This window comes from Dipodomys merriami, unplaced genomic scaffold, assembly GCF_024711535.1.
Source record: "Dipodomys merriami isolate MVZ:Mamm:240054 unplaced genomic scaffold, mDipMer1.0.p SCAF_57, whole genome shotgun sequence".
Lineage (NCBI taxonomy): Eukaryota > Metazoa > Chordata > Mammalia > Rodentia > Heteromyidae > Dipodomys > Dipodomys merriami.
This window is the reverse complement of record NW_027206146.1, coordinates 7,420,204-7,433,231: the sequence shown is the minus strand read 5'-3', so window position 1 is coordinate 7,433,231 and position 13,028 is coordinate 7,420,204. Positions and strand designations below refer to the sequence as shown.

At 45.9% G+C, this 13,028-nt stretch overlaps 1 protein-coding gene across 1 annotated transcript; it reads right to left on the bottom strand.

The window, feature by feature from the left end:
• Positions 1–4,866: 4,866 nt before the first annotated feature.
• On the bottom strand, positions 4,867–11,381 carry LOC138812573 (sulfotransferase 2A1-like). The gene is made up of 6 exons (XM_070000538.1): positions 11,246–11,381; positions 9,450–9,661; positions 8,044–8,170; positions 6,398–6,492; positions 5,808–5,985; positions 4,867–4,979 (listed from the first exon to the last, which is right to left on the bottom strand). Exons 1-6 carry the CDS (start codon positions 11,379–11,381, stop codon positions 4,867–4,869), a joined length of 861 nt encoding a protein of 286 aa, XP_069856639.1.
• Positions 11,382–13,028: the final 1,647 nt, after the last annotated feature.

Sequence of the window (13,028 nt, the reverse complement as noted above, 5' to 3'; positions counted from 1 at the left end):
AATTCCTTCTGCTGAAGTGACTTCGTGAAACCCCCAATATTTTTATATTTGCTTATGGCTTGTCTACTAGCCTCCATAAGAGGGGCTTTCAGGGTAGCACTTAACTCTGGTGAGTTAGTCATATTTTTAAGACACTCATCAGATGTTGGAGTCGTCAACACTCTTAAGAAAGAGCTTTGAATAAGGGAACATTGAGCATGAGTAAGTACAATGAGCATCAGAAACAGTAAAAGATTAATAGGCACTCTTATACAGTGAAGAAAAGAAAAGCAGGGACAGAAACACATCTTTCCCAGGGGCTTGCCAGCCTTTTTCCAGGAGTAGGCCTCTTAGAAGCCCTATTTTCCGAGGTAGACTTCGGTGAAGTCCCAAAACTTGGAGATAGGTCTCTGTAAAGCCCCATTCTCTGAGGTAGACTTTGGTGAAGTCCCAAAACTCAGAGATAGGTCTCTGAAGCCCCTTTCTTAGGTCTGATAGATGGTTTCCCATGCTAAGCAGACTCCACTGGAGTTGGCATTGCAGCCTGATGTGGGCTTTACCTGGGATGTGGGATATTCTCTCTGGAGGATAAAGACTTTTTTTTTTTGCCTACCTGGGACTTGAACTCAGGGCCTGGGCAATGTCCCTGTGTTTTTGTGCTTAATATTAGTGCTCTACCCCTTTAGCCACACCTCCATTTCTTGTCTTGTTGGAGATAAGAGTCTCTTGGACTTTGCTGCCTGGGCTAGCTTCCAACTTTGATCCTCACTACCTGATTAGCTGGGATTACAGGTGTGTGCCACTGGTGCTTGGACTTTTTAAATTTCTCTTCCAGTCCTGGACTTGAACTCTGGGTCAAGGTGCTATTCCTGAGCTTCTTTTGCTCAAGGCTAGCACTCTACCACTTGAGTCTTAGCGCCACTTCTGGCTTTTTCTGTTTACATGATGGTAAGGAATTGAATCCAGGGCCTCACTCACATGAGGCAAGCACTCTCCAATTTGAGCTACCTTCCCAGCGCTAATTTTTTTTTTTTTTGGGTCCGGTTGTGAGGCCTGAACTCTGGGCCTGGGCACTGTCCCTAAGCTCTTCAGCTCAAGGCTAGCGTTCTACCACTTGAGCCACAGCACCACTTCCGGCTTTTTTCTTTTTGCTTATGTAGTGCTGAGAAATCGAACCCAGGGCCTCAGGCATGCAAGGCATGCACTCCAACACTGAGCCATCTTCCCAACCCCTAGTACTAATTTTTTAAAATTTAATTTTATTGTAAAGAGACTGGACAGAGAGGTTGCAGTTACATGAGTAAGGGAATGCTCAGGATTTTGTTAATGCCACTCTTGTGTTATGTGCTTCCCATGGGTCTGAGTTGTCTGCATTTTCAACACTGAGCAATATTCCATTTTGATCTCTTAACCTGGTTTGGATGATGCAGCCATTTCTCTGTGGATATTTGGGGTTAATTTCCTGGTGCTCTACCATGTTAGCCACAGGTCTTCAATAACGGAGCTTCTATATGGTCCCTATGTTGTAGGCAGCAGGAGGGAATGGGGGCTGCAGGCCTGGAGGTTCCAAGGCTGAGCACTGGAAGTGGAGCTCTGGCTCGGGTGGTAGAGTGTGAGCCTTGAGGGAAAAACTGAGGGACAGTGCCCAGGCCTTGAGTTCAAGTCTCAGGACCAGCAAACACTTGAATATGCATTCCCATACTTACATTTCTACTGACATTTTTGGGCAATACCCAGCAGTCTGGAACCCACAGGACATGAATGACTCACAGGGCATTATGGGGGTGGTGACCATGCACATATCCACCCAGGGCCTGTGCTGTGACCCCGTGAGACCTAGGCTGTGATGTCATCACACTCTCTCAGGTGTGATGGGGTCCCCTGAGAGGCGATCTCTCTTCCACTCCTGATTAGGAAAACTTGACCAAAACCTGCCTAAAGCCCAGTCAATAGCTACAATTTGAAATGTGGTGAGTGAGGAAGCTCATCTCCAGGCTTTGAAAAATCAACACGTCCCCATGACTGACAAATAGAACAACAAACACACAGACATAAAACCACCATAGATATTCTTGGGGCTGGGAAGGTGGCTCAGTGGTAGGGTGCTTGCCTTGTATACATGAGGCCCTGGGTTCAATTCCTCAGAACCACATAAGCAGAAAAATCCAGAAGCAGCACTGTGGCTGAAGCAGTAGAGCGCTAGCTTTGAGTTGAAGATCTAAGGGACAGTGCCACGGCCCAGAGTTCAAGCCCTAGGACTGACCAAAAAAAAAAAAATCAATGTGTCTACCCTCCCATAGTAACTGAGGAGGACCAGCTTACCAGACTGGGAGTGGTCCTACAGGTACTGGGCAAAAATGACGTGATTGATCAGGTATCAGAACAGGGAAGAGGTAACCCAGCCAGGATAAACAGCTATCACCTCTGTACATAGCAGGCAAGGAGGCCTGTAACCTTGGTTGTTTTCAGAGCCCTGTTAAAGATAATCTTCATAAAACTGTAACTGCAAACTGAGTTAAGAGACTAACTTCTCCAAATATATACCATTTAAGGATGCTAATTTAGTGTCCAAAGATTTACACTCCATCGAGTCTGCAAACGGCGGTGTTACAAATCTTATTGAAGTCTGTAATGACATTGGCTCCTCTGCTGCACCCACGATGGGGTCCACCATAAAATGTCTTAAAATTTTTTAGATGTGAAAAAAATGGGATACATACAAAGGAATTGTTCAAAAGGTAAGAACTCCTAACAAATTCAGAGCCTTGTACAAGTTAAATAACCCTCTTGGGATAGGATGGAGGTTGCCAGAACCTTCTATAAACTTCTCTTACATCTATAAATTGATTTAGGAAGAGTTCTCTCTTTTTGCCCAATTTTCTTTACAGACCCTGAAGACTAGAAGCCTCGGACATGTTCAAAGATCCATTTGTATACTAATATACCTTGCTAACAAACTTGTCTAAACATTTTCTGTTCTTTGTCATCTATTTCTCAAATAGCTGTGAAAAATGTTATTTATTGTGTTTGTATTTTGCCTCATAGTTGGCTTTGTGTTGTCTGTCTAACACTGACCATACAGTTTTATCATATCGGACAAAACAATGGTACTTTGCGATTGGAATTCCAAAAGAATCTATTGCCTATATATATATATATATATATTTCTTTTGTCAGTCATAGGGTTTGAACTTTGGGCCTGAGCATTGTCTCTGTTCTCTTCAGCTCAAGGCTAACCACTGTGCCATTTCCAGTTTCTTGGTTGTTAATTGGAGATAAGAGTCTCATGGACTTTCCTGCCTGGGCTGGATTTGAACCTGGATCTACAGTCTCAGCCTCCTGAGTAGCTAGGACTACAGCTGTGAGCCACAGGCACATGGCCAAATTTCATTTTTATAATCTAATTGAGCATTAGAACTCTTGTACATAGGGGCAGGGAAGGTGGCATTGTGGTAGAGTGCTTGCCTTTCATGCCTGGGGCCCTGGGTTCGATTCCTCAGCACCACATGAGCAAAAAGAAAAAACCCGGAAGTGGCGCTGTGGCTCAAGTGGTAGATCACTAAACTTGAGCTACAGAGCTGAGGGACAGTGCCTAGACCCAGAATTCAGGGCCCAAAACCGGACACAAAACAAAAAAAAAAACCAACACAAAAAATGGCAAAAAAAAACTCTAGTACATAAGTATGAGTGTAAATATATGCGAAACCATTCAAAATAATCTTGTGTTTTAGTGCTTAAAATCTGTCATGATGGTGTAAAAAAAGACAGGTCTGGGAAGGTGGTTCAGTGCTACAGTGCTCTCCTTGCATGCATGAGATGCCTTTTCTGGGCCCAAGATCCTCTATTTTATGGATTATCCTGCTAGCCTCCTGTCTATTTCAATATTTATCTTCTAGCATGCAGCATACGCTAGCTCAAACAGAAATGAGAATTATGCTTTCTGAAATCATAGGAAAAGGGGGGATTGTGAGAGCCCCCAAATGCTAAGCTGTGAGAGCAGAAAGGATTGGGAGGATGGAAGGCCTCCTCTGAACATGAACTCTTAGAATCCTGAGAGCTTCCTGGAAAGGTCAATCCCTTCTGGATTGATAGGACTTCAGATTTCTTTCTTGAGTGTAGGTTAATTCCACATCAGACCATCTGGGATCTTTGGGATAGACAAAAATCTATGTGAACTCTAAGTCATTTGCTGCTCACACCTGCTGCTTAAGATAAAGGAGTTATTTATCACTTGAGGGAGATGATACCACACAATGGGTGCTTGTGATTAAGATTGTTTTGTAGTATTGGTGCTTGTGATGTCAGGAAATTGTGATCTCACTTTGTACACATACAGCCCTGTGCCCTACTCAATAAATACCTTGTCAAATGGACTCAGGGCACCGGAAGCTGGCAAAAGGCTTCAGGCTCCTGGTGCCCCAAACCTCAATTTCAGGACCTGGTTTCTGTTCCAGCCTCGTCCCATGTTGTGCCAAGTTGGGACAGAGCTTCCACTCAAGATCAATTGGGGGGAAGACAACCCCTTCCCCAGGACATCCAGCAAACTCTCAGGCAACCTCCTGCGGTGGGCAGCCCACTGTCCCCACCTGAGGGACCTCCGCAACCTTTCACCCAGGTCATCTTTGCTAAACAGAACACTAAGGCATGTTTGTCAGCACTCGGTGCCGTGGCTCCATTTATTTCTGCAAGAACACACACGGGTCCCTTTGTGTTCCTCACCTGCATGTGGCTGCCACCCTTCCTGGTAATTGCACTAAAGATGTGACAGGCAAAGTCAGACCTCCTGATTGAGTGACAGACTAATGCTATGACCTCCGCCCAGTCCTGTCACCTTCATAAGTGGGGACACAAGTCTTCATCCCAACACACAAGGAGCTAAATCTGGGCTTAGTTCCACGAGAACAGCTCGGGAGGAAGTCCCGCCATCTTCTCCCGGAATTTTTCCTCGAAGGCTTGGGTCTGGGCTGGGGTGAAGTGGTTCTTCCAGTCCCCCGTGATACCTAGGCCGTGGAAAAACAATGACACCAGACTGGGTCAGGGCAGGAAGGCCCTGTCCCCTGGTGTCCCTTCTGCCTTCTGCCTGCCCTGAGGTTGAGGCCACAGACAGCCACCACGCTCCATGTCCAGTGCACTCCTCTCAAGTTCTGCCCCCTGCCACCAGAGGGGCACATCCTCCCCATATGTGTGGGAATCAGGAAGCTCAGGATGTGGTCTCATTGTCACACAATAGCATTTTTATTTAATAGGAAGTTGAATAGAGTTTTTATATAATAGAGTTAGGTGTGTGTACATGTGTGCATGTGTGTGCAAGTGTGTGTCTATACAGGAGTTTGAACACAGTGCCTAGGTTCTATTTGGGAGTTAATTTCTGCTCAAACCTCATGCTCTACTACTTGATCCAAAACTCCATTTTCTGTTTTTTTGGTAGTTAACTGGAGAGAAGGAATCTCCTGGACTATGCTACTCTATCTGAATTTGAACTGTGATGCTCAGATCTCAGGTTCCTGAGCAGCTAGGATTACAGGCCTGAGCCATGGACACCCAGCTATTACTTACACTTTGTTTTCTTTTCAGATCCACTTACTATTACATTACTTGTTTGTCTTTTGTAGGACTTAAAGTCTGGGCCTGGGCACTGATCTTGAGCTTCTTTGGCTGAAGGCTTGGCGTTTGAACCCCAGCTCCACCTCCAGTTTACTTTGTTTTAACAGAAGCTGGAAGTGAACAGCCAGCCTGTTCCTGGCTGATCCCTGGCCAGGAGTGTGTGGTTGGAGAGCAGATTTCTTTCCCTGGCTTCCAGCACCTCCTTCCCTAGGACATTTCCATACCTTTCCTGGTGATTTTGAAACCAGCGGGAACAATCCACTCTGGGACATCAGGGAAGCTGGTCATCTTGTTCTCCTTCATTGCCTGGAAGGAACTGTTCTCCAGGACCAAGTCCAGCTCTCGCGGTTCCAGTGCCTTTCCCAGGAACCCACAGATCCTCTCTACCATGCTCCTTGTGTCCTAAGGAGAGAAAAACATGGCTCGGGTATGAGAGGGGACAACAGAGAGCATGACTGAGGAGGAGGGAGCAGGAGAAGACAGAAACAGAAGAAGGTACTGGTAGAAGCAAGGATGGGTGGCCTGTGAAGTTGGGGGTGTGACTCAGTGGGTAGAGTACCAACCCAAAATCAAAACATCAGGTACTGAGTTCATGACTCCATCTTGAAACAAAAAAAAAAAAAAAAAAAGGAAGAAAAAGAGCATGAGAGGAATGCAGGAAGGAATAACACACAACAGGATGTAGAAAGTTGACATAGAAGGTGGGATGGAGACTAGAGGGAGGATACTGGGGAAGAAGATAGTGGAGGAGCAGGAGAGATGGTAGAATGGGTGGAGAGGGCAGTGGTGGGGTACATGTAAAATCAATGGTTACCTTTTTCATCTGCTCATAACTGAGGACCAGCACGTTCTCCTTTTCCCTCATGGACATCCAGCCTCGGACGTGATCAAACCATGACCCATAAGGTACTGCAGGGGGAACAGTGTGGCATTGTGAAAAGTCTCCACCATTCCCGATCTGCATGGTGGTTTCAGCACTGATCGCTTTGGTCCCTGTCACCTTCACAGGGTGTAACTGAGAAATAAGTCCTGCCTCTTTATAGTCTCAAAGAGAGAGCACTGCGGAGTACTGGTGGCTCACGCCTGTCATCCTAGCTACTTAGGACACTGAGATTTGAGGAACACTGTTCAAACCAGCCTTGGGCAAGAAAGTCCATGAGACTCTTATCGCCAATGAACCATAATAAAAACCAGAAGTGGCGCTGTGGCTCAAGTGGTAGAGTGCTCGCCTTGAGCTAAAGAGCTTAGGGACAGCACCCAGGCCCAGAGTTCAAGCTCCATGACTGGGAGAGAGGGGGAAGGAAGGGATAGGGAGGGAGAGGGAAAGAGAGCAAACACAAGCACTGTGGAGCCAGGATATGGATTTCTAAGCAATTTTTTCCTGTAGTACAACCTTTGTCCCATCTGGAGCAGGTCACCAAAGGCCACACCAAAACCTCTGACCAGAATAAAGAGCTCCACAGGCCCTCACAGAACTCAGGCTGAGGGCATTCCATGCAAGCTTGGCCCAGATCCATCACTTGCACAACTGAGCACAAGTCTGAGTCCAAGGCCTGAGCTGTGACACACGCACATGAGGCACCTTCCATCCCTGCCCACGGCTCCCAGCAGGTCAGTCTGCAGAGGCCTTGGTGTGCTTTATTCTACTTGAAACATCTTTGCTTGAAATCAGGGCCAGAGCACTGTCCCTCGGTTTCTACACTCCTCTCTACCACTTGAGCCACACCTTCAGTCCCTGCATCATGATGATTGAGTAGGTATGAGAACCTCAAGGACTTTCTGCCTGGGTTGGCTTCCAACTCTGTCCCTCAGCTCTCAGCTCCTGAGTAGCTGAGATTAAAGGCGTGATCCACCATCCCTGACTATAGATCCAAGTGGTAAGAGATGTTGAATCAGGGGAGAAACAGCTCATCAGGCGCTTCTACAGGTTGTGAAGCTAAACCCAGAGGGCCTGAGACACCAGATGATGAGGTACATAGAGCACAGATGTGGGGTCCCCCCACCCTTCATACCCAACTCAGGCCATGGACCCCTGACAGAACCATGGAGAAGTGACAAAATTACAAGCATGAGGAATGACCCAGAACTTTTGCATGACTAGACACAGAGCAATCCTAACTTCAAGTGAGAAACTCTGACAAGGACAGCAAAACGATTTTAAAACATAAATATATGTATGGAAGGTAGAGTTGGGTTGTGTGGGAAGCCAGTGAGAAGCTGTGAGCCAACATCTGGGAGTAGAGCACACAGGTGGGTCCTCCATGGCTACGGAAGCTCCAGGGGCTCAAAACACCTTGGGACCTTCCTTCATGGGAGAAGTCTGGTGCTGCCTTTAGCCAATGTGAGTTCTGGGATGAGGAAGCATTGGACCCACAGATGGTGAGATTTAAAGGAGACCTTGGAGGGAGGGGACACTCAAAGAGGTTTAAATCCTTCTCCATTCACTCACTGTTTACTCACCATATCCTTGCAAGAACCATTCAAAATATTGTTCCAGTGACTCTGGTTTCTTAGCCAGATTTGTAAGACGCCGGAAATAATAACCAGATATAAGGACATCCTTAGGATTTCTGATGACATAGATCATCTTCAAGGGAGAAAGGAGAGAATTAAACAATATTCCCATCATTTTTTGTACTCTTTGTGTTCAGAGAAATTCTAGCCATTTTTGCTCCAACATTGAAGTATGTGTTGATCTTTTGGTTGTGCATTAGTTTGTGAAATACTTCTCAGAGTTCCTACAATCCAATCACTTTGCCAGAAATAAAACAATGGTGGGACAATGCATTTCCTAAACATATCTGGGATATTTAAGTAGAAAGCACAGAAGATCAGACGCTGGTTAGCCTTTGCTGGCTGCAGATTTATGAATTATTCTATAAACATCATTGAAACATCTGGGCATGGGTGGCTCTCACCTGTCACCACAGCTACTCAGACAGTTCAGATCTGAGGATCATAGTTTGAAGCTAACCCAGGCAGAACAGCTCATGAGACACCCATCTCCAATTAACTACCTGAAAACCTGAAGGGGAGATATGGCGCAAACTGGTAGAATAACAGCTTTGAGTACAATAGCTCAGGGACAGCTGTGAGTTCAAGTCCCAGGAGTGGCACAAAAACAAAACAACAAGAATCCATTGAAGGAGGGACCTGAAATGATACAACAACAGAGATTTCACAGCACAGGCGCCCATTTCTATGGCGTTCAGGAACAAATCTAGGTAGCATTTCACCAGGGAAGAGTGTGCATCGTGTCTGGTTTGGCCTAGGTTCGTGAAGCAGGACAAAGGCTCCTAGTGTGATCTATTCACTGCACAGCCTTCAGAGTCAGATGACTGAAACCAGGTCACATGACATTGAAACCACACAACCTGAACTATCTTTTTCTTTTCTTTTATTTCCTTTTTGTCATGGCTGGTGGTTGTACTCAGGGCCTAGGTGCTGTCCCTGTGTTTTTGTGCTCAGGCTGGTGCTTTACCACTTGAGCTGCTGCTCTATTTCTGCCTTTGTTTTTGATAGGTCATCAGAGATAAGAATCACCTGGCCTTTCCTACCTGGACTGTTTTGTAATCTTTCCTTAGATCTCAGCCTCCTGTTTAGCTGGGACGACTGCATGAGGCATTGGTATCCACTTAAAACACAGTTTGGTTAGTCTTTCAGTTAGTCATCCAGTTCATCTGGCAGGGATTACACAGCCATGGTCCACATCTTGGATTCTGGTTTGGTCTGAGGACCCTGAATTCATGAAGGAGAGTCTGGGGTCCTCCATGAACTACAGAGGGAGAATGCCAGACCTGCTGGCTATGTGCATTTTTAAGAGGAAAAGGCCTTGATGGAACAGTTATTGGGCACTGAGCACTGACCTTGGCCTTGGAAGTGAAGAAAGACTTGGGGAAGAGTTGGATGGGGAGGTGGGAGGTGATGAGGGGGGGACCCTCCTTCCTCTCCACTGTGAATTTGTATCCACTTTCATTCTCAATCCATGGGGAACGAACATATATGGGCACAGATCGAACCCAGTTGGGATCCCCCTTGGTGTGAATCAGAGAGAGAATCTCAATCAACCAATGGGTTCCTGGGGCAGAAAGAAAAGCAGAGGTCACACAATTCTATGTGAATACACAATATTACACACACACATATATATATATATACACACACACATATACATACATGCACCACACACATATATAATGTTAAAGCATATGTAACATAGACCTTAGGGATATAAACTTTTTCAGGCATGCAATCTGGTATGGATAAGTAGGGTTTAGAGTGTTTTATTCATTTATTTTTTAGTTATTTTTTTGTTTGTTTATTTAAGTACTTATTTTTGCATCCTGTCCTGGGTCCTGAACTCTGGTCCTGGGTGCTCTCCCTCAGCTTGTAGCTCAAGGCTAGCACTGTACCACTTGAGCCATAACGCCACTTCTGGCTCTTTTCCTTTTACTTATGTGGTGCTGAGGAATGTAATCCAGGGCCTCAGGCATGCAAGGCAAGCACTCTACCACTGAGCCACCTTCCTAGCCCCTGTTTAGTGTATTTTAATCATAGCTCATTTAATGCCAGTATTTTGTCATCTATGTCTACACTGTCCATGACAACTGAATATTGATATTCTTGCCACCTGCCTTGACCCCCATGATTGTATTATCACACCAGCACTTTGGCAGGTCTGGGCCTTGTATCTGAGTGCAATAGTACACAGTTTTTTTTTTTTTGTTCTATGGCCTTGACTCATGTGGTTTCAAATGGCAAAATGTCCTGGTAATAGTAGAGCATGGGTCTAAGTAGGAAGCATTATGCTCACCTTTGGTCCTCAGTTCCACCCATTTCTGAGCTGCTCCCTGTCCTGGAGATCTTGCCATACAGCTGGCCCCTCCCTCTCTCCACCCAGACCCATCTGAGCTCCCACCTACCTCACTTCCTACCCCCAGCCCCTGCTGCTGCTAGATAGTGGAGGTGGTCATGAGCTCTCTCTCTGGGGGAGAAATGGCTCCTGTAATAAACCTTGTAACCATCATTCTACTGTGCCTGCCTGCCTCTGCATGGTCCCCTGGGAAGCATGTGATGGATCCTTTCCTGAGCTGTCTGCATTTTCAACAGTGTATAATATTCCACTTTGATCTCTCAACTTGTTTGGGATTGTGCAGCCATTTCTCTGTGGATATTTGGGTTTAATGCAGCTGTCAGCTGTTGTTGAAATCCTGCAGTGCCCCCACTGGCTGTGGTTTTCAGCACATTTCCCTTGCAGTGTGCCCTCAGAGCTCCCTCCCCACTCCCCGTGCCCCTTCACACAGGCTCCCTGGCCTGTCAGTGCCTTGTGTTTACCCCAAGTTTTCCAGGTCCTAACTATGGCATATCATGATTGTTCTATTTGAGATCATGCTTTTTCTCCTGGTAACCTGAAAATCATCCTTTTCATTTTATGAACTATGGAGCACCTCCAAAAAGCCTATTTAAAATACTGTGCTGCCAACACTGGAGATTGAACAGGGCCTGGGCGCTGTCTGCGAGCTGTTGCACTCAAGACTCTCACAATACCACAGGGCCACAGGTCTTCAATAATGAGCTACTACACCATTCCTACGTGGAACACAGTTGGGAGTGAGGCCACAGCTCTGGCTTTTCCCACGCAGCCACAGCTCCCTCTGCTCACCTGATTTGGGGTAGGTCATTGTGATGATGTCTTCGTCCTTCAGCACCAGCTCCTCGTGGACTGCTTTTATGCGTTCAGGGTAGTAATCCACAACAGGGAAAGGAATGCCCTGGTACCACACGTAGTCCTGAGCCATGGCAGAGTCTTGGGTGTCTGGCTCTTGGTCCCAGACCAGTGGCACTGCTACCCTGGAAGTGGTGGCTGAGTCTGGATGGTGAAGACTATCATCAACTAAGGTGAGCTGGTAATAAATAAACCCCTGTAATTGTCCCCAGGGGTTTTTATTGGGCAAATGTTAAATCATGCAAAGGGTGAACTGTGCTCACCTGATCTACAGTTCATGGCAGAAAACCAGAAATACAAGAGGAAATAGGCTAGGGTATACGATTAACAAATATTTTTTAATACACCAATCCTTTATTTTGTGAAGAAGTGTAGGATATGAGAAAAAATCGCTGGGAGGGAAGGGCTGGACTTCTGGATCAACACCCCAAGTTCAATCTACTAATATCACTCCAAGATCTTTGCCAAGATTCCTCTTTGGTTTGTCCTTCCAATTTCCTCTGTTTCACCTAGGATCTCTCTCCACTCCAGGATGGCAGCCATGATCCCTCAAGTCATGGGTCTCCATGATTCCTCAAGCCCCTGGATGCAGGGACAGTTTCTCAGACTTCTTTCCTTTATCCTGACCTTGCAGATTTGACAAACAACAAATACTTCTGTAACTTTATGGGGATGGAGTGAGTGTGTGTGTGTGTGTGTGTGTGTGTGTGTGTGTGTGTGTGTGTGTGTGTGTTCACTCCACAGAGACTGATATCTCTCCTTCCTTCCTTCCTTTCTTTCTTTCCTTCCATCCTTCCATCCTTCCTTCCTTCCTTTCTTTATTCCTTCCTTCCTTTCTTGTTTCCTTTCTTTTGTAGTTGTTCAAGGGGGTTGAACTGGCCCTGGGTCTCTCAGTTCTTTAGCTCAAGTGTTGTTAATCCACAGCACCACTTCCGGACTTTTCTGTTTATGTAGTGCTGAGGATTGAACCAAGGACCTCATAAATGTGAGGCAAATGCTCTACCACTCTGTCACCTTCCCAACCCCCAGGAACCATGTCTATGATGTTCAAGAGCGAGCAAATCTAGATAGCATTGCACTGGGAAATGTTTGGGCTTGTGCTTGGTGTAGGCTGTACCCTGGACGAGGGATATTCTCTCTGGAAGATAAAGCCATTTTTTTGCATTCCTGGGACTAGAACTCAGGGCCTGGGCACTATCTCTGTGTTTTTGTGCTTAATATTAGTGCTCAACTTCTTTAGCCACAGCTCCACTTCTTGTCTTCTCGGAGATAAGAGTCTCTTGGTCTTTGCTTCTTGGGCTGGCTTCCAACTTTGATCCTCACTTCCTGATTGGCTCGGATTACAGGTGTGTGCCACTGGTGCTTGGCTTTTTTTTTTTTTCTCTTCCAGTCCTGGGCTTGAACTCTGAGTCAAGGTGTTATTCCTGAGCTTCTTTTGCTCAAGGCTAGCATGCTACCACTTGAGCCATAGCGCCACTTCTGGCTTTTTCTGTGTATGCGATGGTAAGGAATTGAATCCGGGGCCTCACTCATATGAGGCAAGCACTCTACCACTGAGCCAACTTCCCAGTGCTAATTTTCTTAAATTTAATTTTATTGTAAAGATACTGGACAGAGAGATTACAGTTACATGAGAGGTTACAGTTAATGCACAGGTTTTGTTAATGCCAGTCTTGTGTTATGTGCTTCCCATGGGTCTGAGTTGTCTGTATTTTCAACA